This window comes from Rhinichthys klamathensis, unplaced genomic scaffold (assembly GCF_029890125.1).
Source record: "Rhinichthys klamathensis goyatoka isolate OS25496 unplaced genomic scaffold, OSU_Roscu_1.1 h1tg000467l_1, whole genome shotgun sequence".
NCBI classification, from domain to species: Eukaryota; Metazoa; Chordata; class Actinopteri; order Cypriniformes; family Leuciscidae; genus Rhinichthys; species Rhinichthys klamathensis.
The window spans coordinates 803,252-830,689 of NW_026606956.1; the positions used below are offsets into that span (position 1 = coordinate 803,252).

Sequence of the window (27,438 nt, forward strand, 5' to 3'; positions counted from 1 at the left end):
GAAGAGCGATACTCCTAAAAAGTGCCATTGACAAGGCAGATTTTACTCATGCATTTGGTCTTTTTCCAGGGGTTTCAAACGAGGCGCGCTTCGTTTTCTCAGTGCAGAGTATCGTCATGCCTCAGAAACTAAAGGGAACCCTCACCTTTATAGTTAAGGTAAGAAACTACACTACAGACATGAAAACATATACATTTCAATATGGTTCTAGTGTGAGTGTTAGTATTGTTCATGTGCGTATTAATTGTTTTCTGGCGTAGTCTGAAGAATCCTCCACTCACGAGAAACTGGACTTCAAACTGCACTTTACATGCACGTCATACCTGATCACCACTCCCTGCTACAGGTGAGGAACACCTTACCTTAAACACAGCACTATAAATACTAGTGCTGTCAAACGATTAAAATATTTGATCGCGATTAATCGCATTAATGTCATAGTTAACTCGCGATTAATCGCAATTAATTGCACATTTTTATCTATTCTAAATGTCTCTTGATTTCTTTTTGTCCCATTATTTTTTCTAATTTTAATGCTCTTATCAACATGAAAAAGTGGATCGGCTTGCTTTGTGCAAATGTTTTTTATTGAAAACAACATTGGCATATACTGTGTTCAATTTCACACTAAAAAATTCTCACTTGGAGCAAATAATCTCTCACACAATGTAACTCTGTCCATCAATAAAAGGGTGAAAGAAATACTGACGAGGTCCTGATATTGACGAGGGGGCGGAGAATTCGCATCAGCTGTGTGTGTGCTTGGCCATCATCAAGTGGTATTTCAGACTGGACGTGCTGCGATGATGATAGCTCAGTTCACAACGACAAAACACACAGATCATTTGGTCTTGTCAATGGGACCATTTGGCTACTTTTTAAAAGTAAACTTTCAATTCAGAATCTTATTGGCATCCATTTCGGTGTCTCGCGCTCGTCATCCACTCAAAACGTAACGTTAACCTATTTGGCCGGCTCGCAACAAGTGTGTTTCCGGTCTAGCTAGATCCGGTGCTTTCAGACAGGACGCGGAATGTGCGGCACTACGCCAGTTTTCAAAACTTTTTGGATGCCAAAACGTTTCTATTGGCCGCGCTGGTAATCGTCACAGCGGCAAAAGTTGAACTATTTAGAATTTTGACCGCGGTGCGCACCGCTGCTCTTGCGCTTTGGTCGACGAAGCAACAAAACGTCCTCGCGCGGCGCAAGCCATTAAAATGAATGGGTTTCATAGCGCAGCGCCGCGCATGCCGCGTCCTGTTGCAAAAGCATGTGGAAAAAAACTACAAAGTTTGCTAGGCCAAAAAGACCGTTAATCGCACGATAAAAAAATTAATCGCGTTAAAATGGGTTTGCGTTAACGCCGTTAATAACGCGTTTAACTGACACCCCTAATAGATACACATATGGAGTGCTCTGTTTATATATAATACAGTCATACACACACACATATATATATTTATAAAATAGAGTAGCTCATGATGCATTTGAGAAACGCAGCCCTGAGTGATTTCATGTAGCTGAACGTTTGTGTCTGTTTGTCAGTGACGCATACGCTAAGCTGCTGGAGTCGGGCGACCTGAAGGGCAGCTCTCTACGGCTAGAGGGGGTCAACATGCCCTTCCACCACCTGCTGGCCAGGATCTGCTTCCACCATCACTTCTCTGGTGCGCTGACTTCACAAAGAAGCCTGTAGTGTGTTTGAAAATCTGAAAACCCTTCAATCTTTAGTGCTCTTATTTCCTGTTTTCACAGTTGTGGAGAGGATTGACTCCTGCGCCTCCATGTACAGCAGGTCCATCCAGGGTCACCACGTCTGTTTGCTGGTCAAAACCGTGAGTGCGCCTCAGATGAATCCAAGGGATACAGATCCCAAGGAATTGAATCGTAATGATTCTGATTCCACCAAACGATTCTTTTAGATCTTTCTTAAAGATCAGCGCCAAATTTGCTGGATGCATCTGCTCCTCTGTTCATGCTAACCTCTCATTTCTCTCTCTCTTCCAGTCCGATCAGACCGTCTCCATCGACGCCAAGTGCGACGAGCCATCGCTGCTGGGGAATGTGCTGGACGAAATTAAGCAGACCTTCTCGAAATGCTGATTGTGACCCTCTCACGGCCCAGTAACCCCCCCCTGAACCCCCACACGCTCAAAATCATATACCCTTGCTCTGAGACTCGTGTCCCTTCTCTGAACCTTTGTATTTATTGGAATCGGTCGTTCTCTGTTCTTCTTTTAAGACCGTCTCTTGCCTTTGTTTCCCCTCCTCGACTGTGTCTGACCTCCGACGTGCATCTGATCTCACGCTTCATCCTGCATCCTTCGTCTCTCCGACGCTCTTTCCATTGTCTTAACGGTCCATGACATTCATCTTGATTGAGAACTGGATTTCTTCATTGTTGATGCTTGAGTTGTGTGCTTTTTTTTTTCTTTTCTTTTTTTTTAAGTGTTTTGCGTTGTGTTGTTTGCCGAGTTTGTTTTCTGTCCTGATCTCCATCAGCGCCTTTCTCTGCATTAAACATCAGCGTGTCTGTTCCCTACCAGGTTCATGTTGCTCTTTTCGAAGGCTAGCAGGACTGGTTTAAGATCCACATCTCCAACTCGAACTGCCTCTGAGCACTAATGTCACTCCAAGCCTCACAAGTGCAGTTGTACGTTTCGTTAGGACTCATAGGTTATAGACCACGATATCATGTGATGGCCCACTACTATTTGAGTCCTAATGTTGACAGGTAAAACTACAATAGCATGTAATTAACAAAACTGCACACTTACAAACCTTTGCTCAGGATAATGGCGGGTCATAAAAGTGGCGAAATTAACAATTTCATGTCTCTCAAATCCGTGTTCTGGTTAATGGTCTCCATCAGGATGAAATCTCCAAGTTGCTTGTTTACCATTTTGATTCGTGCTTCAGTTTGTGGAAAAAACACACCAAAAATGCTCTTCCTCAATGGAAGTCAATGGTCCGAGAGTACATGCTCGAACAATGGATGTCTATAGAGCAACTATAACTGTACACTTGCCCCATTGACTTCCATTGTAAGAACGTGTGCGTGTACTTTGTTTTGTTACGAGCTGAAGTACGCTTTGAAATTATTACTGATAGCGCTAAACTTTAAAGGTTTTAACCTCAAACATGCCATTTTTAACACATTGACAGTGTCTCATGTTTCTGGACAGTATTATATCAAAATCATCCCTTGTTTCTAAAACTTATGAATATAAGGGAGCCTGAACTTAAATGTGCACTTCCTGTCTATCACATCCATCAAATGCCTCTGTGGCTTTGACATCATCCGAACTCATGCTTCTACATGTGTTCTTCCGCTCTTAGAACTGCCGTCTTGTACATTTGCAGATTACAATGAATCACTTTTTTTTTAATATGCTCTTAAATGCCTTTTTCCCCCCACACTAATGAACTTGTACTGACTAATTCTGGCACATGCTGTAAGTAATTCCTGTGTTTAACTGTCTGATCCAGCACGCTGTAGCGCTCGGTTGCAAGGACGCAAGTAGTGGTAATCTGCTCACGAGAGGTTATCCTGAGGGTACCTTGCAAGTGTTTTCCAATGTAAGAGCCAGTTCATCAACAAGAAGTGACTTGAATAGAACGTTTCTGGAAAAACAACCGCTCTAGATGTTTCCAGGCCATGTAAAGACTGAATCGTCTGCCGTGGATGAAAGCGACTTAACACATTAAGTCACATTGAAATGTATAACTTGCATGGGTAGGAATGTAAACTTTTGCCTACTTTTCTGGTTTTGACTAATACATGAACACTTGCATAGAAAAATCCCCCTATCATTCCTTGATTGTCGCAATTATTTTTTAGTTTTTTTTTTTTACGTAAAAGTTGGCTTCACCATATTACACCTTTTGATGGTAAAATGTATTTTTATTTGTTATGAGTACATAAACTTCAAAAGATGTCTTGGAATGTTTTTAAATTGCATTTTGCATTAAATTATATATATATATATATATAATTATATTATATATCTCAATAGAGGGGGTTTGGGGGGGGATTTAGGGGGTCCATATAGATACTTAGCTGTTAAATGTGATTCAAGTGAAGTGGCCCAGCTAATCTAATAAGGTTTTCCCTCTGGCAAGTTATAGTGCAGATATGGCTGGATTTGGCTTTTCATTCAATATACTCTCATTGCTCTTCGTTTGAAGGTACTGTCCAACTCCTTCATATGTATTTTCCGACTGTATGATGTAATATAATGTTTTAAGATGAATAAATGAGCTAAAAGAATGACCAAAAATGTGCAAGCTACATTCTTGAGATGTCCACCTGAGAGTTTGAGAAGAATGCTTTAGTTTAATGTGTGTACCAATAAATTCATACATGTAGACCAAATGTTTGCCTCTGTGTGTGAACAATTTTTATTTTATTAAGTTGTAATATTTAGCATCTTAACAACGTTAGAATACTTATGCATGTAAACATAAACACTAAGAGCAAATTAGTTTGAAGTGTCGTCTTGGGGCAGATAGATAGATACGTGTTTCTTTTTTTGCTATATTTCTAAAAAGGCTGGCTAATGGACGTTACATTGTGACAAATTACCTTGTATGGTGTGGGGATTAAAAAAAGTGTTTTGCCATATACTATTGATAATGTAGTATTATAAGCGTTGTTAAAATATATTTCCTTCCGTTGTGTTTTACTCGTACTCAGCATGCCCTCCATTGGCTGCAGGAGGATATTAGGAGGGACGTGGTCTGCTGGTGGCACCGTGTCTCGCGTGACGCTGCTGGGGGAGGGAGCGAGACTCCTCGAACAAGCTGCCCCGCATAGCATATTTGTTTACTAGCGGAACGCTTGATTAGTTTAACACGTTTAATATCGACGGCAGGTGCTTAACGTGGGACTTCAAATGCCCGACGCGAACAGCAAATCCGCTGGGCCTGGTACTCGCTAAGCGAAAATTGTCATCGAGTGATTTATCTCGCGTTTGTTCGTTCGACTTCAGCGTGTACTGCCACTGACCTAGCGGCGCGTTTGTGAAACGGACGAATCAAACTTGTTTGCGGGGTTGTTTTGGATGCCTGGTCGTTTGTTTTTGGAATATGGCTCAGCATAGACACCACCATGTTGCGAGTTCCCAAAAGGCTTTAATGCTGGAGCTAAAAAGTCTTCAGGACGAGCCGGTTGAAGGCTTTAAAATAACTTTAGTCGATGAGTCGGACTTGTACAACTGGGAAGTCGCGATTTTTGGACCCCCCAACACGCACTATGAGGGGGGGTATTTTAAGGTGAGTGACGGCTGACTGTGTCTTATATTTTGTAAATTGATGAGTTTTATACATAGAGTATTTTGTTTTTCATGATGTATAAATGTCATGTTTGAGGGTGAGTGACTCTTTGTTTTATTACCATTGTATATATGACATCTGATGTAAACATTGTGGGTGTTTCTTTGCCCCATTCTTTTTTTTTTTAAAGAAGTGAGTGACGTTCTGTTGTTCCAAACCTGTTTGACTTTCTTTCTTCCATGAAACGCTAAATTAAATATATGACGGAAATATGTGACTGAGGCTGTCATTGTTATTCTGCCTATGTATCCTTTTGTGTTCCGCTGAAGAAAGAACGATTTTGAACGACATGTGGGTGATAATAGAATTTTCATTTTCCGCTGTACTGTCACTTTAAAACAGCGGTTCGGCGTTCTACTTTTCTAAACACCAGCGTTCCATTCGTCATTTTGTTCCTATAGTGTTCCGTTTTACACACAGCTCTCTGGAACATTGACTGAACGTTGTGAAATTCTTTCAATGTGATTTACTTGGTTAAAGTTCAAAATATAGGCTTATTTCAAAGATAATAAACCACAACGTTTCCTCAAGATGGACATTGACTATCTTTTTTCCAGAGCCAACCTATCACCCCAAATGACACAATCTATTGCTTCATTTTGGAGCTGTATCACTTAGTGTTGTTCTACATGTTGAACATTTTCTGTCAACAGAAAAACATCAGTCATATTTATTTCATCCTCTGTCAATAGCTTTCCTGACACATGTGAGTTCATAAAGGTAGTCAAATTATTTAAGAAAATAATCCAATGCATTAACCTGAAATACTGTAACATATCAGATAGATAGAGGCTACTCTGTAATGTAACCTATGCTAAATACCTTCTGCTGTGTCCAAGCAAAGTCACTCTGGCAGACTACAACAATGGTGGAGTTATATTTAGCCCGGCTTCATAGCTATGCCTGTGTCGTTGGCTTGCATGCTGGCCAACCATCCTCCACCACACACACACATGCCTCCACATGCCATCAGCAAGTGGCCACCGACCGGCTGGGCACATTTGTTTCTGGTTCAAACCAGGTTGTAGCCAATGTATTATGCCAGTTTAGTCTCCTTTTCATGTTATCTAAACTTTAGAGACGATTCATAGCTGTGAACATTCAGTTCAGTCAAAGTCTTTGGTTCAGTCCTGTTGTTGTCCTGCATTGATGTGGAAAACGGTGTGTGTTTGTTGTCGTGGAGGAAGGAAGCAGGTCAGCCCTGGGACCCTCTCAGAGTCTCTTCCAACAGGAAGAGATGAGTAACCATGACTTCCTCCACACTACTACCCCATCAGACACAGACAGGTTTCCCTTCTGCATTTGTTTTTCTTTGTTGAAATTGACCTTTATTCTGTTTTTTTGACATTATGATTGTTCACAACAGGGCCATAATGTGAGAATTATCGGCTTGTTACAGAAGTTCAAGAGAAATGCAAAAATTTACCTGTCACTCTGTTGTTCAATCTATTTATTTGTCTGTCTCTGTTGCTCTATGTATCTGTCTATCTTGCCTCTATCTATCTGTGGTTTTGTCTGTAATCTGTAAATCTATATCTCTCTGTTAATTTATCTGTCTGTCGTTCTATCTATTTATCTCTGTCTATCTATCTGTCGCTCTGTCTGTCTATTTATCTTTGTCTGTCGTTCTATCTATTTATCTATCTGTCTATCTATCTGTGGTTCTGTCTGTAATCTGTAAATCTATATCTGTCTGTTAATTTATCTGTCTGTCGTTCTATCTATATATCTATCTGTCGCTTTATCTGTTTGTCTGTCTGTCTATTTATCTTTGTCATTCTATCTATTTATCTATCTGTCGCTCTATCTATCTGTTGTGTGTCTGTCTATCTATCTGCCTGTCCATCTATCTGTCTGTCTATCTATCTACCTGTTGTTCTATTTATTTTTGTGTCATTCTATACTTCTATTTATCTTTCTGTCTGTTGTTCTATCTATTTATCATGTCTGTCTGTCTAAGCGACAACAGACACAAATGTCAAATAAATAGTTGTTTAAAACTAATTTTCAGTCAAGTGTATTTCATTATTTTAACAAACTTGACGTATTACCATAGAATTTACCGTCACGGGTGTGTATTTTGTAGTCAATTTACAGCGGCTACGAACACTGCTCATCCATTCAGAATTGAATCAGAACAATCTGTTAATAAGATTAGGCTATATAAAACCTTTTTTGAGTTTCTGACAAAAATGTAATGTTAATCGGAAGATAAATCGTTCCTGTAATATAAAATGACTCCTATTGTGTTCATCAGATTTTGGTCATGACGACGTCACTCTGTATCTGTCTTCAATATTCCAGCTAAGAGAGATTTGGCACAGTCATTAAGTTCTCATGAGTGGGATCCCTTTAAGCAGGCTTCAAGTTCTTACACGTGGCGCTTAGCTGACAGGTAGCAGGGCTGGCTCCTGAGCTCCAGTGAAGCATGCACACGCCCAGGCCCTTTGGCAGGTGATGTGAGCTGGGCTTGACTCGAGTCATGTTACCCGCTCCCCGAGCCAGCCTGACGGAGTGTCACAGAAATGAGAGACGGGAGGCTCTAACTGAGCCTGTTCTGGCTTCATTTTGTGCCTGGAAGGTGTTTGGAGTGAGTCAGCCCATAATAACTCAGTTTAACTCTTTCAAGATGTGTGCTGAATGGTCAGATCAGATTTGACTTCGTTTTACTCATGCTTGTCTCAATAGTGAATGGAGGTTTTTGTACACTTCATATAATGTGTTATAGGGTCATTCCATGTCAAATCAACCAAATTTCGGAAACTTCCCCGGCTCAAATTTTAGGTTTTGTTAATATTTTAGAAAGACACACATAAATATTAAATGTAATTGATGTATATTTATTGAGTAATGCACTATTTTGTAGAGGGAGGTCAATTTTCACCTGAGATTTGGAGCCAAATTACAGGGGGGTAAAATGACTATAGAAAGATGGAAGCATCTTTATTTTATTTTTTGGTAAGTCTATTAGTCAAATCTGTTGAATTTAGCAATCTTTGTTGCATTATAATCCAACGGTGACAGTTCAAAAATGGGGAAAAAGCACTTTTTTTCTCAAGTTTGCATGCCTGTAACTCAAGAAGTATTAAAGATATCATAATATCCTTTTATTTTCTGGTACTTAATAAACTTTACTTTTGGTGTTTATTTCAAAGGCCCTTGATGGTTCAATCCCACAGATATGGAGATCTTAATGCGGCTCCATGAGTAAATTGTAAAAAAAAAAAATGTAGTGGTCGAAAACCAAATGTGGCTCACTTTTTCATACAGCTGATGCCTTATTCTTTTAAAGAGAAATATCTTAAGAAAAAAAATTGAAACTAGAAATGTATATCAACACAATTGCAAGAACATACCTGTCTGGCTGCCATGAACTTAGCTTTTCCAAAGTGTGCATGCCTGTAACTCAGGAAGTATTCAAGATATCTTAGTATCCTTCTAGATTCGCATTCTTAATTAACTTCTTTTTTTTTTTTTTTTTTTTTTCAAGACCTTATATAGTTCAGTCCCATAAATATGGGGGTCTTAAAGCAGCTCCATGTTCAAATTGTTGAATTTTATCTATTTTCAATGGTCAAGAACCAAATGTAGATAACTTTTTAAACCGCTGATAGTTGTTTAAAGAAGAATGTCTGCAGAACAAATAACACAGAAACGCATTTCTAGTTTCAGTGTTATTTGTTCTTCAGACATTATTCTTTAGAAATGTGTCGGGGTTTTTTTCTATCAACAATTGCATAAACACACCTGTCTGAGTGCCATGAATGTTGTTTTTCCAAAGTTTGCGTGCCTGTGACTCAAAGTATTCAATATATCTTAATATCCTTAGATTCTCATTCTTAATGAACTTTTCTTTTGGAACCTTCACTTTTAAGGCCTGGAAGTTTTATAGTTCTTTTATAGTTCAGTCCCATAGATATGGGGATCTCAATGCAGCTTCATGTTCAATTTGTTGTATTTTACCCATTTAAAAACCAAATGTGGTTCCCTTTGCACACAACTGATACTTATTGCATTTTTAAAGGGGAATGTCTGAAGAATAAATAATGTTGAAACTAGAAATGTATCTCGTTTCCCTCTATCAAAATAATTACATAGAACACCTACCTCTCTGAGGCATAAATACCTCTCAAAAGAGTATTTATAAGAATCTATATTTAAATCAGTTTCAGGGATATTTGGAAGAAGGGATTTGTTCATTTTAACAGCTTCTGAAGAGTTCAAATACTCAGTATCATTAACTACACGTTACACCTAAAAATGAAGATTCCAAAAGAAAAGTTTATTCAGAATTAGAATCTATAAGGATATTAAGATATCTTTAATACGTTTAGTTACAGGCGTATATTTTATTTTCACACATAGATGGTTAGGTGTATTAGTAAATTCTATGGTAACACTTTATTTTGATGGTCCTTTTTGAACATTATGTTGACTAAGTAACTTTGCAACTACATGTCAACTAACTCTCATTAGAGTATTAGTACACTGTCTGCTTAATATCTGCTAACTTTTTATTGTGATGATCGTCAACAGACATTCTACTGATTAGAAGTAACTTTGCAACTACACTCACCTAAAGGATTATTAGGAACACCATACTAATACTGTGTTAGACCCCCTTTCGCCTTCAGAACTACCTTAATTCTACGTGGCATTGATTCAACAAGGTGCTGAAAGCATTCTTTAGAAATGTTGGCCCATATTGATAGGATAGCATAGCATCTTGCAGTTGATGGAGATTTGGAGATCCAGGGCACGAAGCTCCTGTTCCACCATATCCCAAAGATGCTCTATTGGGTTGAGATCTGGTGACTGTGGGGGCCATTTTAGTACAGTGAACTCATTGTCATGTTCAAGAAACCAATTTGAAATGATTCGAGCTTTGTGACATGGTGCATTATCCTGCTGGAAGTAGCAATCAGAGGATGGGTACATGGTGGCCATAAAGGGATGGACATGGTCAGAAACAATGCTCAGGTAGGCCGTGGCATTTAAACGATGCCCAATTGGCACTAAGGGGCCTAAAGTGTGCCAAGAAAACATCCCCAACACCATTACACCAACACCATTACACCACCACCACCAGCCTGCACAGTGGTAACAAGGCATGATGGTTCCATGTTCTCAATCTGTTTTCGCCAAATTCTGACTCTACCATCTGAATGTCTCAACCGATATCGAGACTCATCAGACCAGGCAACATTTTTCCAGTCTTCAACTGTCCAATTTTGGTGAGCTCTTGCAAATTGTAGCCTCTTTTTCCTATTTGTAGTGGAGATGAGTGGTACCCGGTGGGGTCTTCTGCTGTTGTAGCCCATCCGCCTCAAGGTTGTGCGTGTTGTGGCTTCACAAATGCTTTGCTGCATACCTCGGTTGTAGGGCTGTCAATCTTCCTCTATAATACTATTCGAATTCCATTCCTTATTTTATTTAATATTCGAATATTAAATGCTCAAATTCATCCTATTATTAATATTTACAACATTACTCAGGCTTATGGATCGCCAATGCCACCATAGCATGTGGTTGTTGTTACACGTTCTGTCCACTAGAGGGATATCTAACATTACAATAAACATTTTATTCGTGCTGAATATGGTTGAAGCGCTACCGATGGTTTTCGGCTAATATCTCCGCTAAAACACCACCAAAAATTCTGAAACTTATATCTTTCTTCCAACGAGTTTGGTGCTCGCCGAATCCGTTGAGTTTTCACCAAGATATTTGCGCTTCACGGGCGCTTTTTTACGTTGTTAAACATTTACCATTTTTGACAGTATTGTTATGATGATACAGCGTGGATAACGTGCACAATTGTGTTACGATTCAAAAACGTTATTGTTCATCAGACGAAACAAAAGCATTTCATTTTCACATGTGTGTAAGTCAAGGTGGCGAGAAAGGCAAGATTCCATATAAAAAAAATTAATGAATGGGAATAGGAGCAGGCTTCACTCAATGATTAAACATAAACTTTAAGAATGCTGGCCTGATGATTAGAATATATAACGTTAAACAGGAAAGAGGCCGCACTATGCATAAATTGTTTTATTTGCACAAACGCGTTTCGGCGCGTGCCTTCTTGAAACGCGTTTGTGCAAATAAAACAATTTATGTATAGTGCGGCCTCTTTCCTGTTTATATATATAAAAAATTAAAATATACATAAACAATATTCGAATAGTAACTTCAGCATTCGAATAGTATTGATTTTTTTTAATATTCGAATTATATTCGAATTTCGGAATTCGTTCCAACAGCCCTACTCGGTTGTAACGAGTGGTTATTTCAGTCAAAGTTGCTCTTCTATCAGCTTGAATCAGTCGGCCCATTCTCCTCTGACCTCTAGCATCAACAAGGCATTTTCGCCCACAGGACTGCCGCATACTGGATGTTTTTCCCTTTTCACACCATTCTTTGTAAACCCTAGAAATGGTTGTGCGTGAAAATCCCAGTAACTGAGCAGATTGTGAAATACTCAGATCGGACCGTCTGGCTCCAACAACCATGCCACGCTCTTCTTTCCCATTCTGACATTCAGTTTGGAGTTCAGGAGATGGTCTTGACCAGGACCACACCCCTAAATGCATTGAAGAAACTGCCATGTGATTGGTTGATTAGATAATTGCATTAATGCGAAATTGAACAGGTGTTCCTAATAATCCTAGGTGAGTGTATATGTCAACTTATTCTAACCCTACCAGTCTACTGACACTCTAATGAGAGTTAGTAGACATGTAGATGCCAAGTTGTTTAGTCAACAGAATGTGTTAAAGGGACCATCAAAATAAAGTCAAACCAATTCTATTGACTTAAACAAACCTTGTTGCAATAGTAACATTTCAAAAATGGGAAAAAGCACCTCCATGTTTTTTCCCAAAGGTTTGCATGCCTGAAACTCAAGAAGTATTAAATATATCTTAATATCATTTTAGATTTTGGTTCTTAACAACTTTATTTTGATATCTTCACTTTTAAGGCCCTATATGGTTCAATCCCAGAGATATGGGGATTTTGTGGTAAATTGTGCACCTTATCAGTTGTCAAAAATCAAATGTGGGTCACTTTGCATACAGCTGATACTTTTTTCTGTTGAAGAGGAATGTCTGAGGAACAAATAATGTTACAACAAGAACTAGAATTAAATATGCTTTTGAATATCAAACTGTGTAAAGTTCCTGGGGAAAAACTACAGAAAATGTGAGACGTGAAGCTAGAAATTATTTTTAAAACCACATTTGGTTTAAATGCTAAAATGTTTCCATCTGAACAGGTTGGATTGGACTTGTTTTTTTTTGCTCATTCTTCCCTAAATCAATGAGGGTTTTCGTACAAAACATATAGCTGTGGGAATTAAAAGAACAAGTTCCTACCTATGACCCTCAGGGACTGTCTAACACTTTTCCCTCAGGGACACCATTTTCCCGCCCGCTCTAATGTTTCAGTTGGCATGGAGGGAGGGAGTGAGATTATGCAACGGAAAATGAGGAAGAGTGATGGAGGTGTAGGAGTACAGGACTTTTTTCTTTTTTTTTCAAGGAGAGCAGCAGTGACCTGGTTTATTTCCTCTACCAGCTCAATATCAATGGGATTCTCGTTTACTCAAATAGGATTGTAGGAGAGTGATTTATATTTAGGTTCCTCTAAGACAGGGATTTTTCAAGCAAAAACATATTTTTAATTCCAAGAGGCCCATAATGTCATTTGCATTTCACTTCAATCAAATATACGGATATGAGTGTATTGCAGAATGAGTTTCTCATGTAAACCAAATGCTGTATTTGGCTCGTTCACAAAGTTTAACATCTGTGGAATCAACCGTTCCAAAAACAATGAGCTATGACACATCTTGCCAGTAGATATTCAGTTGTACCAACCATTAAGGAATCATATAATGCAAACGACCACTTCCTCTTCATCGAATTTAGATTATTCAGAATTTAGGAGATAAATTTAGAGATGTAACATATCAGGCCCCGTTTACACCTGGTATTAAGAAGCCTTTTCGTTGACCAGATCACAAGTGGACGACGCTAAATACGGGTCTAAACGGGGTCTAAATTGTTTTGAGTAACTAACTACCCACTTCCAGAGGTAGTTGAAAACGCATTCGACAGGATTTCTTTCGTAGTGTGAAAAACACTTATGTGTTCGAACAGCCACAAAAGACCATCTACTCTCCGCCTACTGGCCTAATGCTTAAACATTACGGGAAGCGCTCTAGCCAGACGGGATCTCAACTTTCTCGGATGAAGATCCAAGTTTGATTTGAAAACGAAAAACGTACCAAAACCAATGATCTGAAAAAACCCCATACAGTAACATTTACCCACCCATAGACCCTTGAAGGAATCAGGACAGAAGGGATTGAAAGTGGACAAAAGCGATGGATTAAAACACCAGGGGCCTCATGTACAAAGACTTGCGTTGAATTCATACTAAAACATTGCGTACGGACAAAGCTGTAAATGTGCGCACGCACAAAAAAAAGCAGATGTATGAATCTCTGCGTACGAAGGATCCCACGCATATTCTCTTTGTACATCCAAATTAACGTAAAATTGAGCCCACATGCACGAGCACAACGCCCCACCCAGTCTCCTACCCCAATTAAATTAATTTAAATATGGTAAATAGTCCAATTTGGCAAAAGAAACCTGCAAGAACATGGCTAAAGCAAGCAAGAAACGAAATTTCACTGAAAATGTCTTCTATGTGAATATATAGTAAAGTGTAATTTATTCCTGTGATCAAAGCTGAATTTTCAGCATCATTTCTCCAGTCTTCAGTGTCACGTGATCCTTCAGAAATCATGCTAATATGATGATTTGATGATCAAGAAACATTTGATTATTATCAGTGTTGAAAACAGCTGTGCTTCTGCTTCATATTTTCGTGGAAACCATGATATAGTATTTTTAGGATTCTTTAATGAATAAAAACTTAAATCAAACAGATGTCGAAATCTTATAATCTTTTTTAACATTATAAATGCATTTACTGTCACTTTTACTTGTCACTTCAATGTGTCCTTGCTGAATAAAAATATTACTTTCTTTTTTTATCTTTATTGACCGAATTAATGAAGTTTATTTTTTTTAGTTAAGCCAACGCTAGACGGGTTGTATCAATTTGGACATGCTTTATATATGTTCTTACTTAATTGCATAATATAATATTTTAATAAAACTCGTGTGACAATGTCAAATAATTTATCAATTACAAATTATAAGCAATATCTGACAGCTGGTGGTGCGATAGAACAATTCGTAGTGTAATGTTTGCCACTTCACTTTATTGCCTCTATGAGTCGCCAACGGACAAAAATCACGACAAATGTACGTACGGCAGACATGAAGTTTACTTGGAGGAACGCACATTCTTACGTCAATTTCACTGTTAGTACATCTGGCCGTGAACGTGAAAGCTGACGTACGCCGTGTTTTTGTGCGAACGCAGTGTTGATACATGAGGCCCCAGGTGTAAACAGGAATGTGTCTCCTATTTATACTGGGCTTCAAGTACTGACTAGTACGCCAAAAATCTGTAGTTTTGCACATCCCTGTGCCTTAAGTTTAAGTCCTCTCATCTAGTTGTTAGATAATGTAGCTAAAGAGAGACACCGCTGTCATGAGCTCTTGTGTGTCGGGTCATGTGCAGCGGCGACTCCTGTAAGCTGCCTCTGGCGAAACGTAATACCGTTACCTTCTTACATGGATCCCTACTTGAGGTTTAATAGGCTTGCTTGCTTGAAAGTTGCCCTGCTCTACTCTAGTTTCAGGAATCGAGTATCACTTGATACATACAGGTGCTACTGTGTGTGTGTGCGTTTGGTTGTTGGCTCTCCCAACCCCCAGTCTCCCCTCCGAGAGCTGGCCCTTTGAAGCACACACCAGCTGACCGTGCCAAATCAGCAAATGTGTGTGTGTGGGGGTTGCGGAGTGGTCCGTATGCATGTGTGCCCACCACCACCCTCTGTATTGTAAGGCACCAGGCTCAGCTTTCTACAGATTGTGAAGGATCTGTGTGTGTATAAAGGGTTTGTTTATGCTCAGATATACATGAATATGCATGTCATTGATCCAGTGTGTAATTGTATCAAAGTTTAGACCTTGGCGAACCTTTAATATGGTGCCTCCAACCCCACGGTTGGAACGATAGTCCATGAACTGGTGTTTATTTGATTTTCCCCTTTCATAAAGCTCTTAGGTTTCTTCTAGGTAAGAAGTTCACAAACTATCATGAACCCCTGGTGGATCTACAAGTTGTTTTTAAGATCGCTGCTCTACCTTTGAAAAGTGTACTTGTAGATGGTACATACTTCCCTTGGTAACACCCACATTAAGCTTACAGTAGTGCTCACGCTTTTAACTGATAGTATGTATACATGTTGAGGATATGTAATTCTACAGCGCAATGAAATGCTTGGAGTCTTCTGTCGAAATTTAGGACGGATTATAAGCCTGCACCACAAATCAGTTTATATGCTTTTGGCTGCATTGCAGATGGTAGCTTAACTTGTAACAGGCTTTCAGCTAAATCAGATATTCTCAAATGCAAAACATATCAAAGGGTCATGCTTGTTTTTGAAAGGGATGTGTGGTTTGGAGCGTGAGATATATTTGTAATCTACCCAAGCAGTTTTTACCACTCAGCCATTGAATAGATCATTAAATGTGTCATGGAGGTGTATTTAGCTGTTAAATGACAAGGCTATACAGTACCGGTAGAGATTGGGTGTTGGTGTTATATTGCACCATTGAGTGAGCTCATCACGTATTGTTGGAAGACAATGTGCTATTACATCCGTTCCCTAATAAATGTTATTTCTTCCAGGCACGCATCAAATTCCCCATTGACTACCCGTACTCGCCTCCTGCCTTCAGATTCCTCACCAAGATGTGGCATCCCAACATCTATGAGGTTATACTCCAACCCAATCAAACTACAGCCTGATCAGTGTTGGCTTGCATTAAAACTTATATGAATTCAATTCATTTTATTACACAAACATGTAATACTTATTATGAATGTTGCCTTTTTATTTAAAATGAATGAATGTAGGAATTTACCTAATTTGACCATCCTAGTTGCTTTTGCATCAGACCCTTTTTCCCCCCTTAAAAATGGAATTGAATGTGATAAAATAAATGCACTGTGTTTATACAGAAGACCACACTGATATTTAAAATCTAGTTAAATGTAGTATACGTCTTTTAAGATTTATTTTTTAAAATAAAAAGATTAAAACAAAGACGGGTTATAATGTAAACTATTTCTAGGTCACTTATCATATCAAGTTTATTTATATGGCACTTTATATAATAAATATTGGTTCAAAGCTTTTCAATAAAAATCAGTGTATAATAATAATAATAATAATAAAAAATGTAAATCCATTTTTAATTCACTCTGTTTTAATGCTGGTAATATAATTTAATTTATAAATTAGGGGAAATTTCACTAACGATTTTAATTTTACTTGTGGTTTTAAGACTTTCGAACTCCAGAATTTAAGAAAAAAATATATATATTAGTGATTTTATTAACTCTTTCCCTGCTATTGACAGAATTTTCCAGCTTTCCGTGTTTTACCCACATTCAAGTGTTGATTAAAATAAACAAATGTTTAATTCTAGCTTTAATCCAATCTTTTTTTTTTTAAAGCAGAGGCTCTGTTCTTTCTTTTAAAATATTTCATCCTCAGATATTCATACAAATAAATATTCTGGGGGCCATGAAATTGTGAAAATTATCAAAAACGCTTGTGGCGGCTGGCAATTTCTTTTTTTTCTTCTTTTTTTTTTTACCTCTGGTGGGGAAAGAGTTAACAAAAAAATCAAGAGATTCAAATGTGCTGACAGCCCCTTTAACATTTATTTCAGAATGGCGACGTATGTATTTCCATCCTGCACCCGCCAGTGGACGATCCCCAGAGTGGAGAACTGCCATCAGAGAGGTGGAACCCAACACAGAATGTGAGGTACAACATACTTCTTAATCAAAAGCCTGAATGTTACAGCAGGATATTTGACAGTTTCCCTTGTGATTGTTTACACAATGCCTCTTCCTCTGTTCAGCTTAACAGATTGAGATTAATAATTAAGCCAAATGGTCGTAATTGATTTCATTAAATCAGCTGATATCTGCTTCCTTTTCAGAACGATCTTATTGAGCGTTATCTCACTGTTGAATGAGCCCAACACCTTCTCGCCAGCCAACGTGGACGCCTCTGTCATGTACCGCAAATGGAGGGACAGTAAGGGGAAAGACCGCGAATATGCAGAGATCATCAGGTTCGAAAAACCCTTTCACTCATTGCGGTCATGCTTGGACACATTTGCATAATATACATAATTTGTTGTATTTTGAGGGTTACACTCAACTGCATGTTTTGGTCCTGGTTCACAGGAAGCAGGTTTTAGCCACCAAAGCCGAAGCAGAACGGGACGGGGTCAAAGTGCCCACCACACTGGCGGAATACTGCATCCGTACCCGCGCCCCACCTGCCGACGAGGGCACCACCTTATTCTACGATGACTACTACGATGATGAGGATTTAGACGACGACGATGAAGAGGAAGGTGAGGACTGTCGCTATGATGAAGATGACTCTGGGACGGAGGACTCTTGACGACCCGAGCTTTCCGAACTCTTCACTTCTGGTTTCCATTTGGTTTTAAATCAAGGAAAAGGAATATTTTTCTGTTTGAAGATCCTGAGGTCCCCAACGTCACAAAGGGCAAGAGGTCATTGATCCCGATGAACTGTTTTTGTACTTCTGTTCGAACGGCAACTAACAGTTGCAGTCAACTCTAAACCCAGACGCTTTGAGGGTTTGTTTTTTATTTCTTACATTTTGTTTTGTCTGGTTTTTTGGGGGGCAGGTTTGGTTCAACCAATCAGTGCGAAACAGTCCAGCTCATGTTTATTTGGTCCTTGATAAACAACTAACTTGCCTTTCAAAGGCACCTGATCTCAGGTTTTCCATTTCTGTGATTTAACAGTATTGGCGTCTTGAGTGGTGGGGGGGAGGGGGAGGAAAGTAGCTAATACACATTCTCAGGGCTACTTCTCTTTCTTACACCACAATGCATTATATTGTGCTTCTGTAGCCAAGGACTGAACAAGCTTCTTCGATAAATGTTCTCCAGAAGAGGATTTCTACAAGGCGTTTGGTAAATTGATGCATCGCATACAGTTCACACCATTCTAAGCTTGGTTTCCTTTGGGACTTCAATAGGTGTCATTTTACCCACAAACAAACCTGTCTTTATGTGTGTTTTGTTTTCGATTTTATGGGGTTGCGAGGTAGTTTGAATCTTGAGTTTGATTCTGCGCTATATTTAGCTACTCTTTGACATTTGAGGGTATTTTAGTTTTGTTATTCTGTATATCCTTATTCATTTTAAAGCTTTGTGGTGACTTTATTTGGAACCTAAAATCCTCCTCAGGAAAACATTGGTGTGTTTGTGGCTCACCTTTTGACCCCAACAGACTCTCTAAACCCGCTCAGCTGATTTATATGCACAAAGGGGTATTTTAGGCCACTTTCCCTTCTTGTTTGTACTTTTTTCTTTTTGGTATGCTTTGTAAATCTATTTAAAGTCTGAATAAAGGTCTTTATTAGAATTGCTGTAATTCAATTGTTGATGAATAAACAAATAATAAAATCCAATTATATAATGAATAGTAGATTATCTTTCTACACTGATATATATATATATATATTAATACAAATTAAATTAAAGCAACTGTAGATGGTGCCACTGTGGCAACTGGTACCAATTTTGCCACTAGAGGGCAGCAGTGGGCTTCTTATTGTTATGGAATTACATTTGTCAACCTAGCCTAACTATAGCTAATAGGTTAATGTGTTTATCTACCTGACATTTCTTTTTCAAAATTGAGCGTTTGGTTTAAATTTGCTACATTTCTAATTAAAGCAGCTCAAAATTAATGACATTATATACTTCAATTCCAGTGCCTGGGATATTTGAGTGAGTCAACATGGATCATGACATTCTGATGATGTAATTCCTGTGTGTGTGTGTATATATATATATATATATGAGAAGATAAAGCACCGTACTTTATAGTACAGTGCAAGTGAAGAAAAGGCTTAGACAGTCATCCCTTAAATAAATGTGAAGGAATAATTTGTTATATAAAGGTATAAATCTTGATCGCAGGTGGTAGACCTTTCATGGAATGAGGAATGAATGGAGTTTCACACACATGCCAAGATGAAGGGCCTTTGTCAAGATATCATTGTAGTCTGGAGTTTTTCTTCACATCTATGACGCCGACAAACCTTGAAGGTCAGCTAAACTGAAAGGTCTTTGATTGGAGGCATGACCTCGGCATAAGGCATTGATGATCTGCGACTCTGATCTGTCATGCCAGAGCCATTGCTAAAATTCACAGAGCCGGGACAACATTTTTGTTGATCGACAGATTTTGATTTTATTTAAAAACATTTAATTGTAACATTTAAAACAAAATGATAATAATGCATGAAAAACTCAATGTTCTGGAAATAAAATACATGTTTTTATATTGTATTTTGTGACCGCAATCTCTACTGGATTTAAAATCCTTATCCAGTAATCATAAATTACTTGGTCATTGGTCAAATGATGTGGAAATCCTGTAAAACCTTTTAGCTTGTCTTGGAACGCAACAAAATGTCACATATAAGCACATTCTGTGTTGTGCCACAACTTAAAGGGACAATTTACCCAAAAATGTAAATTCTGTCAGCAATTTCTTTCTTCTGCTGAAGAAGATATTTTGAAGAATAACCAAACAGTTGACAGGCCCCATTGACTTCCATACTATGTAACTGTTTGGTTACTGACAATCTTCAAAATATCTTCTTTTGTGTTCAGCAGGAGAAAGAAATTGATGACAGAATTTACATTTTTGGGTAAACTGTCCCTTTAAGTTGTGGCACAACACAGAATGTGGTTATATGTGGAGTTTTGTTGAAACTTAGCAGAAGAAAGATATTCATACAGGTTTAGAAAAACTTGAGGGTGAGTAAATTATGACAGAATTTTCCTTTTTTGGGTGAACTATCCCTTTAATGTTTCATTGTAGGTTCAACTACTGTATATGAAGCATCCTTAACCCATCATAACAGGGTCTTGCCCTCCAGACAGGAGTGTTCTTCTCACACACTCTTCGCTGTTGCTGATTGGTGGGTCGAGCGATTCAGACAAGAGGTTGATGGGAAAAACTCGAAGTCTCCCAGGAGGGTATGAGTGTGTCGTTGTCGCCAAGGAAACCAATGACGGGCAATGTAGTTTAACAATAAACCCTACTGTGAAATGAGTGAGTGGTGTTTATTCTCTTCCTTTCTCTTGCGTTTGTCAAAGAACATAAATGAATCCATGTGAGCCATACATTACTTGTTAGAACACTAAGTGCTCTTAGCCTTTTGGCTGTCCAACTGTGGCCTTTTTATTCATTTTCAAGCCTGTTTTCTTGTTATACCTGATCTTTATTTCTGTACTCTAGTCATCCAACCAAACTCTTGAAATAGAGGCACAGTGTGACTTGGTAATGGCACTTGACATGAGTTCATACTGAATTTGAACAGACTATGTTACATTTAGCATTAAAAAAAAACATTGTCACATTTTACTTATTTTGTTCCAAATCTGTACGACTTAAAGGGTTAGTTCAACCAAAAATGAAAATTCTGTCATCATTTACTCACCCTCATGTCTTTCCAAACCCGCAAGACTTTTATTAATCTTCGAAAAACAAATGAACATCTTTTTGATGAAATATGAGATTTCTGTCCCTCCATTGACAGCTAAGCAACTACCACTTTGACGCTTCAAAAAGTTTATGAAGAGATCGTAAAACTAATCCATATGAATTGAGTGGTTTAGTCATGATTTTATGAAGAGATTTGATCGCTTTATATGATGAACAGCTTGAATTTAGGCTTTTATTCACATAATAACATTGATCAACAAACATCAACTGAAGCTCAACCGTACTTGAACCGTAGCCTACTATTAGAATGAACCCTTAATGGTTCTTGTTGAAGCTCAAACGTGCTGCATAACACGAGAATGATACCTCATTAGAATAAAAGCCTATAAATTAAATCTGTTCATCATACAAAGCGATCGAGTCTCTTCAGAAAATTTGGACTAAACCACTTGATTCATGTGGATTAGTTTTACAATCTATGAACTTTTTGAAGCATCAAGTGGTAGTTGTGTAGCTGAGAGGGACAGAAATCTCTCAGATTTCATTAAAAAATAATGTTGATTTGTTTTCCGAAGATGAACGGGTGAAAGTCTTATGGGTTTGGAAGACACGAGGGTGAGTAGCTAATTAATGACAGAATTAAAATGTTTGGGTGGACTACCCCTTTTAGATTATTTTGTTGAAGAATGTAGGCCTAACGTTACTGGTAATTTAAATGTTTAGGCTGTTATATATATAACCACTGAGACAGAATCGCTAAATGATCCCCCTTCCTCTTCCTCGAATCATTTACATTTTAGATTTTGTCAACCGATTAATTAAAAAGATTGTAACGATTTAATCACAAGATGGACATCGTTACTTTTCTCATAGCCTATGGGCTGGGCTGATATCAATATTTTCATTAAATAAAAACTTAAGTTGTGTTCTGTTTCTGACAAATATCGTATGGCTTCAGATTTTAAATAGCCTAGCCTAGCCTATAGCACATTGTGTGAACTTTACCTTTTTTTTCTTTTTCTTTAGCATTTTTTTATACGCTTTTCGTGAAAGTACATGTCCATAAGTCAGTTTAATCTATTCCTGGAGCCCCACAGCATCACCCCGGGGTTTCTTTCTTTCCCCTTGGGTCACTATTTGGAACCTGTTCTATTTCTGCTCCTGTAAAAATCTATTTGTTGCCATAGATATGGCAAGATCTCCAGGGAAACCAATGATCGCGGCAGAAGATAGGCAAGTGATTTAAATTAAATTAAGTCAAGCGCTTTTGTGCACAGCTGACTTCACTTTTTCAGAACAGTCAATTTTAGCAATGACTGAGCAACTAACAAGCGATGATGAAGTAGCCTATACTTATTTTGTAGGCTACCTACATCCTCTTCTGTGAGAACCGATTTAATCAACTCCAGCCATTACTGTCTGATTGAAGGCTATAGGCTAGCCTATCACTGTTGCTATAGCTATTCAATTACGACAATGTCTAACTAATTAATGATTATTTGAACTATTCTGGTAGCTAATGAGAAGATTCAGAAAAGAACATATAGAATATAGCATAGTTATAAATATTTTAATTAAAAAAACAAATCTAGAATTCAAGACAAAATATTGTTCATAATGACTTTAATGACGTTAAGGAAACCGACACATAAAATTATTAAAAAACATTTTATTAACGGAAACTGTTCCGAATAAGAGTTGATTCTCCGTTTCCAGTAAACCCTAACTTGACTTTATTTTTAGGTAGCCTACTGCAACATCAACATACATATCCTTTTAACAATATTTGAAACAGGCACAGCACTGTGTGTTTTTTTTTAAACACAGCATTTATTTAGCCCTGATTGTTTTCAGTCCTCGGCTTCGCTGAATCGATTCATCTCCAATCGGAAGAGCATCGTTTCCTCTGATTGGTTCGTTCAGGCGCGCGCGCGTCTGCAGTAGGACTATATAAGCGCAACAGGAGACCCGCAGATCTGCACCTCTCTCACCGCGGGCTGGGGAAACACAGCAGCACACAGACTAATGAACACTCAAGTGCCTGTAAAGGTGAAAACCGTGTGAGGATTCGCAACGGAGAGGAAAATCATTAACAAATCCAGTAGGTAATTTAAGCAACAGGTTTAAAAGTTTACTTTCCTTGAACTTCATTGTAATTAAGAATTGTTATTATTTGATAGGGTATATTAGACGATTAATTAGAAACTAGTCATTTGTTTTACATTTCAAAAAGAATACACCTAGACATCTAAGAAATTATTTCATAGTCTATTGAAACTCTTATCATAAGCTGTTGTCTTTGTCTTGTTTTCCAGTAATTTATAGTTATGCTTAAGTCAAAATACAAATTTATGACGCGTTCACTGTCCTTTTAGTACAAGTACATTTGAAACTGTTACAACTCTCACCATCTGGTTACTCATTTTGTACTTTTGTAGAGGAAAAGCTGGATGGTGTGGATGTTACATATTTTAAATTAAACAAAAAGAATCTGCTGATTGAGATTGTCATTTTGATTTTCAAACACCATTTTTTAATGAGAAATTCTGTAAATTAATTTTGTTTAATTCTGCTATAAGTGAGTGGCAGTTGTCAGAGAAGTTGAACTCTGAATCAGACGAACCATCAGCATGTTCAGTGCAACCTGTTGCTATTCCTGTGCATTCAGTCTCAGTTTGGATATTTAATAAATAAGAATAATTAAAATGACTAAGTCACTTTTGTGTTAATCTTAACAGCTTATCATGTCCAAACGTTGCTGTTATTTGAATACCAATCCTGATCTGAATTCTGACTTGTAATGCTGCCTGAATCATAATCACACCGTGTTCGTTCGTTGGCCAGAGGAGAACTGAACTGAGCTGGACGATGACATCACTGTTTTCTGAAGAACTGCTTTATAGATGAAATTAACCAATTCAATAATTGATGATCTTTACAACGGATCTGAATCAACATTGAACTGACAGCCGAAATGCATAATTTTCCTGTTATCACTGTAAAGCTTCTTTGAAAGCTTCTGTATTGTATAAAGTGCTATATAAATAAAGGTGATTTTTTTTTTTTATCTACCTAAATTAGTTGTTCTCAATTCTTGTCCGAAGTACCCCAGTGCACATTATTTTGGATGTCGCCCTTATCTGACGCACCCAGTAAAGGTCTCTTCCGAGCCTCTCATGAGCTGATGATATTAATCAGGTGTGTGTCATAAGGACAAAATGTCCTATGATTGGGTACTTCAATCTGCATGGTGCCAGAAAAAAAATGTCAGGCACTTTTTTTTTTCTTCGATTTTCTGTCTACAGCCATAGTTTTTCAAATATCATTAGATTTGTTTGATCTTGATATTTCTCTTTTTCAGATAATTTGCTTTAAATGCCATGTCACACAAAGTCTACTGTAAATGAGCTTCATGTACTAGCATGTTGTTTTATTCAAGTCAAGAAGTCAAGCAGGGGCTTGAACCTCCACCCATCTCACAAAAAAAAAAAAAAAATTGCAACCCTCAAAGCCCCCCATGAAAATTGCTGTATATGCCACCCTACAAGCTACAACTTTACATATGTGGGATTATTGTTCATGATATAATGGTACACTGTTGTTGTAATGGTAAACAGTAAGATATTACTAGCTGTGCGTATCTAAGGCTCATTGCTGAACATTTTGTTACTTGTTCCAGGCGACAGCGCATCACCCAGTGGGTTAAACCCAGAGGGATCATGTGGGTTCTGGAGAAGATCCGGGACTCAGTTGAAACAAATGTGCTCCGGCAAGGAGAGGCAGGTGACAAGGGGAAGGGCCCTGTCTATAGCAATGTCCTCACACCTGATAAGATTCCAGATTTCTTCATCCCTCCAAAGCTGGTAAACTGCCCACCAGAGGGCGAGGCTTCTGACGTCAAGTCCAAAGAAAGTCTGAGACCCTCAACGTCTGAGCAAACCATCAACAACAAGAAGATCAGTAGCCCTCGTAGCCCACGATTGGTCAGCAAGTTGGCAGGAGACACCAAGAACCTGCTTAGGGCGGCAAACCGCCACATCATTCAGATCGAGAGTGCGGACGACGTTGTAGCAGGTGACACAAACGCCGACCCTCAATCCCAGACCGCCATGTCACTTCCTTACATTCCAAAGACTCAGACTTCTTATGGCTTTGCCACATTGATGGAGAGTCCTCACACCCGACGAAAAGAATCCCTGTTCCACTGTGACCACACCAGCCCAGTAACGTCACCCAACACTCAACGCAAGACCCAAAGCAAGAGCACCAACGAGGGGAATCACCTCAACCCGCCGGACTTCAACACCTCGCACATAAACCCCTACCGATACTTTAGCGGTGGCGAGAGTGACACTTGCTCTTCGGCAGAGTCCTCCCCATTTAGTTCACCTCTGCTATCCCGTTCCGCCTCCCTACTCAAGATCTTCACACACGAGACACAGGCCAAGGTTGCAAAAGGCAAGCGGACATTTGCCAGGCATAGTTCCTTGTCCACAGACGAGTGCAGTTCGGCAGAGCCCAGCCCGAACGTTCCTAGACGGAGCCACTGTTCCTCCTTGCAAGGTGGTGGAGCTCTGGAGCATCTTCACCACAAGGAGCACACCATCAACATGCACAAAGGAGGCACCGTCCGACTTTGTGCAGATTACGACGCGGGTACGGCCCGCCTGCGAATCCGCATTATGGCAGCCGAGGACCTGTATGATCCCATGTTTGATATTAAGAGCATCAACTGTTGCGTGTCGCTCTACCTCAATCCAGGCAAGTTGCAGAAGCAGAGGAGCACGATAATCAAGAACAGCCGCAATCCCATCTTCAACGAGGACTTCTTTTTTGATTCGGTGACTTCGGCTCAGGTTAAGAACCTAGCTTTGAAGATCAAGGTTGTGAATAAAGGCACTAGCCTGAAAAGAGACATGCTGTTAGGTGAACGGGAGGTCCCTTTGTGCAAGCTCTTGTCTGGATTTTAGGCCTTCAGAATGGGACACTGTCTTCAAAAGGGTAAAAAGGGTAAAAAGGGTCATCTGTACTATTTGCTTCGTTGTCTTTCATGTGGCCTAATACTATGTTAATATAATATTCACAAATTCAGAAAAAAACTGCTCAAGATCAACATAGGCGTAATTTGCGGCTGGGATGGGCGAGGATTGGGGGGAGGGGGGACATGTCCCCCACTACTTTTTGCCAGGGTCGATATTGTCCCCACCACTTTTTGAAACATTTCCCAGGACAGTTGTACCTAATACAAAGTAAACAACTCCAGCTGACTATCAAAGTACTGTATTCATTTACCGGTAGTTTGTTAGTGTTAAATAAGAGGCAATCTGGCACTGGAATGTGTTGTTATAGAAATCCAGACTCTCTATTCGTTTTGGTGAAATCGCAAAACAAAATGCCCACAAACATGTCCCTGCTCTTGACATATCACTGATGAACATCTTTGGTTTTAATGAGAAAAAGGGCAGATTAGAAGGCAGAACTTTCGACACGCTTAACAAAAAATCTACCACTAGACCGTTGACACATGAACATCAGCTGCAGACTATGTATTTATTCACTTATTCACGTAAAGACTCTATACGTGATATATATATACATATATATTCACTCTAAAGACAAAATATAGGTGTAGTATGAAGCGACCACATTAAACATTTCAATAAATTAAACTCAGTGCACTATTAAAAAAAAAATCTGGAAACTTTAATGTTATTTTTTGCGCATTTGTTAATGTACATTTCTGATATATAGCCTTTATTAGCAACTACCCTCCGATCCCCCCCCCCCCCCCCCCCCCCCCAGCACATCTGTCCCACCAACTTTTTAAAACCAAGTTACACCAATGATAGATCAAGGTATTAGCATAGCTTTGAATGTTGCCTGTAAATATAAAAGAGTCTTTGACAAGAAACTATGACAAAGTCTTTTTGTGTGTTGCCTTCCGTATTTCAGTTGTTCTAGTCATTTAGCTAATTAAAACCAATACCTTTTTGATTGTAAAGACTTTTTTCAACAGAGCTGCGCAGTCCTTTGAAGCTACACAATGGCCCTCTGTGCTAATGTTAGCTTTGATCCTGGATGCATCTGCTGTTTAATTTATAAATAACCAGACTGAACAATCTTGCGTCACACGGCATGTGTTTGCGTAAACTTGTAAATGTGATGACGTATTCTTGCAACAGTGTGCAGAATGTCATTTGGTGAAACCCAGAAGCCTTACTAAAAGAGTGATTTTTGCATGTTTAGATTTGCTCAAATTGGATCATTGTTTGACTGAGTGTCATTATCTGTGATACAAATGAAATGTGTTCTGGCTTGGACTCTTTGTCAAAAGCCTTTTATAAATCATGGTCCATATGAAACACTTTCTTC

The 27,438-nt window shown here is 38.7% G+C and overlaps 3 protein-coding genes across 6 annotated transcripts in view; all 3 read left to right on the forward strand.

Moving 5' to 3' along the window:
* Positions 1-2,883, forward strand: part of ap3d1 (adaptor related protein complex 3 subunit delta 1) — a 34,215-nt gene extending 31,332 nt beyond the window's left edge. For all 3 annotated transcript variants that reach the window (XM_056236815.1, XM_056236817.1, XM_056236816.1), the window contains 5 exons: positions 70-158; positions 261-346; positions 1,546-1,667; positions 1,756-1,835; positions 2,008-2,883. In XM_056236815.1, the coding sequence (XP_056092790.1) occupies positions 70-158; positions 261-346; positions 1,546-1,667; positions 1,756-1,835; positions 2,008-2,103 (473 nt within the window). In that variant the 3' untranslated portion in view covers positions 2,104-2,883. The remainder of the gene's footprint in view (positions 1-69; positions 159-260; positions 347-1,545; positions 1,668-1,755; positions 1,836-2,007) is intronic.
* A 1,853-nt stretch (positions 2,884-4,736) lies between these two features.
* Positions 4,737-19,015, forward strand: cdc34a (cell division cycle 34 homolog (S. cerevisiae) a). Its single transcript, XM_056236830.1, has 5 exons — positions 4,737-5,274; positions 16,174-16,260; positions 17,223-17,320; positions 17,499-17,633; positions 17,749-19,015. The coding sequence occupies exons 1-5, from the start codon at positions 5,089-5,091 to the stop codon at positions 17,969-17,971; spliced, it is 729 nt and encodes a 242-aa protein (XP_056092805.1). The 5' UTR covers positions 4,737-5,088; the 3' UTR covers positions 17,972-19,015.
* A 3,938-nt stretch (positions 19,016-22,953) lies between these two features.
* Positions 22,954-26,071, forward strand: LOC130071978 (C2 calcium-dependent domain-containing protein 4C). Of its 2 annotated transcripts, none has more exons than XM_056236847.1 (2): positions 22,954-23,171; positions 24,746-26,071. In XM_056236847.1, the coding sequence occupies exon 2, from the start codon at positions 24,786-24,788 to the stop codon at positions 26,034-26,036; it is 1,251 nt and encodes a 416-aa protein (XP_056092822.1). In that variant the 5' UTR covers positions 22,954-23,171; positions 24,746-24,785; the 3' UTR covers positions 26,037-26,071. The 2 variants fall into 2 exon arrangements, with proteins under 2 accessions (XP_056092822.1, XP_056092821.1); XM_056236846.1 differs by having other exon boundaries at positions 22,955-23,167.
* The last annotated feature ends 1,367 nt before the right edge of the window (positions 26,072-27,438 follow it).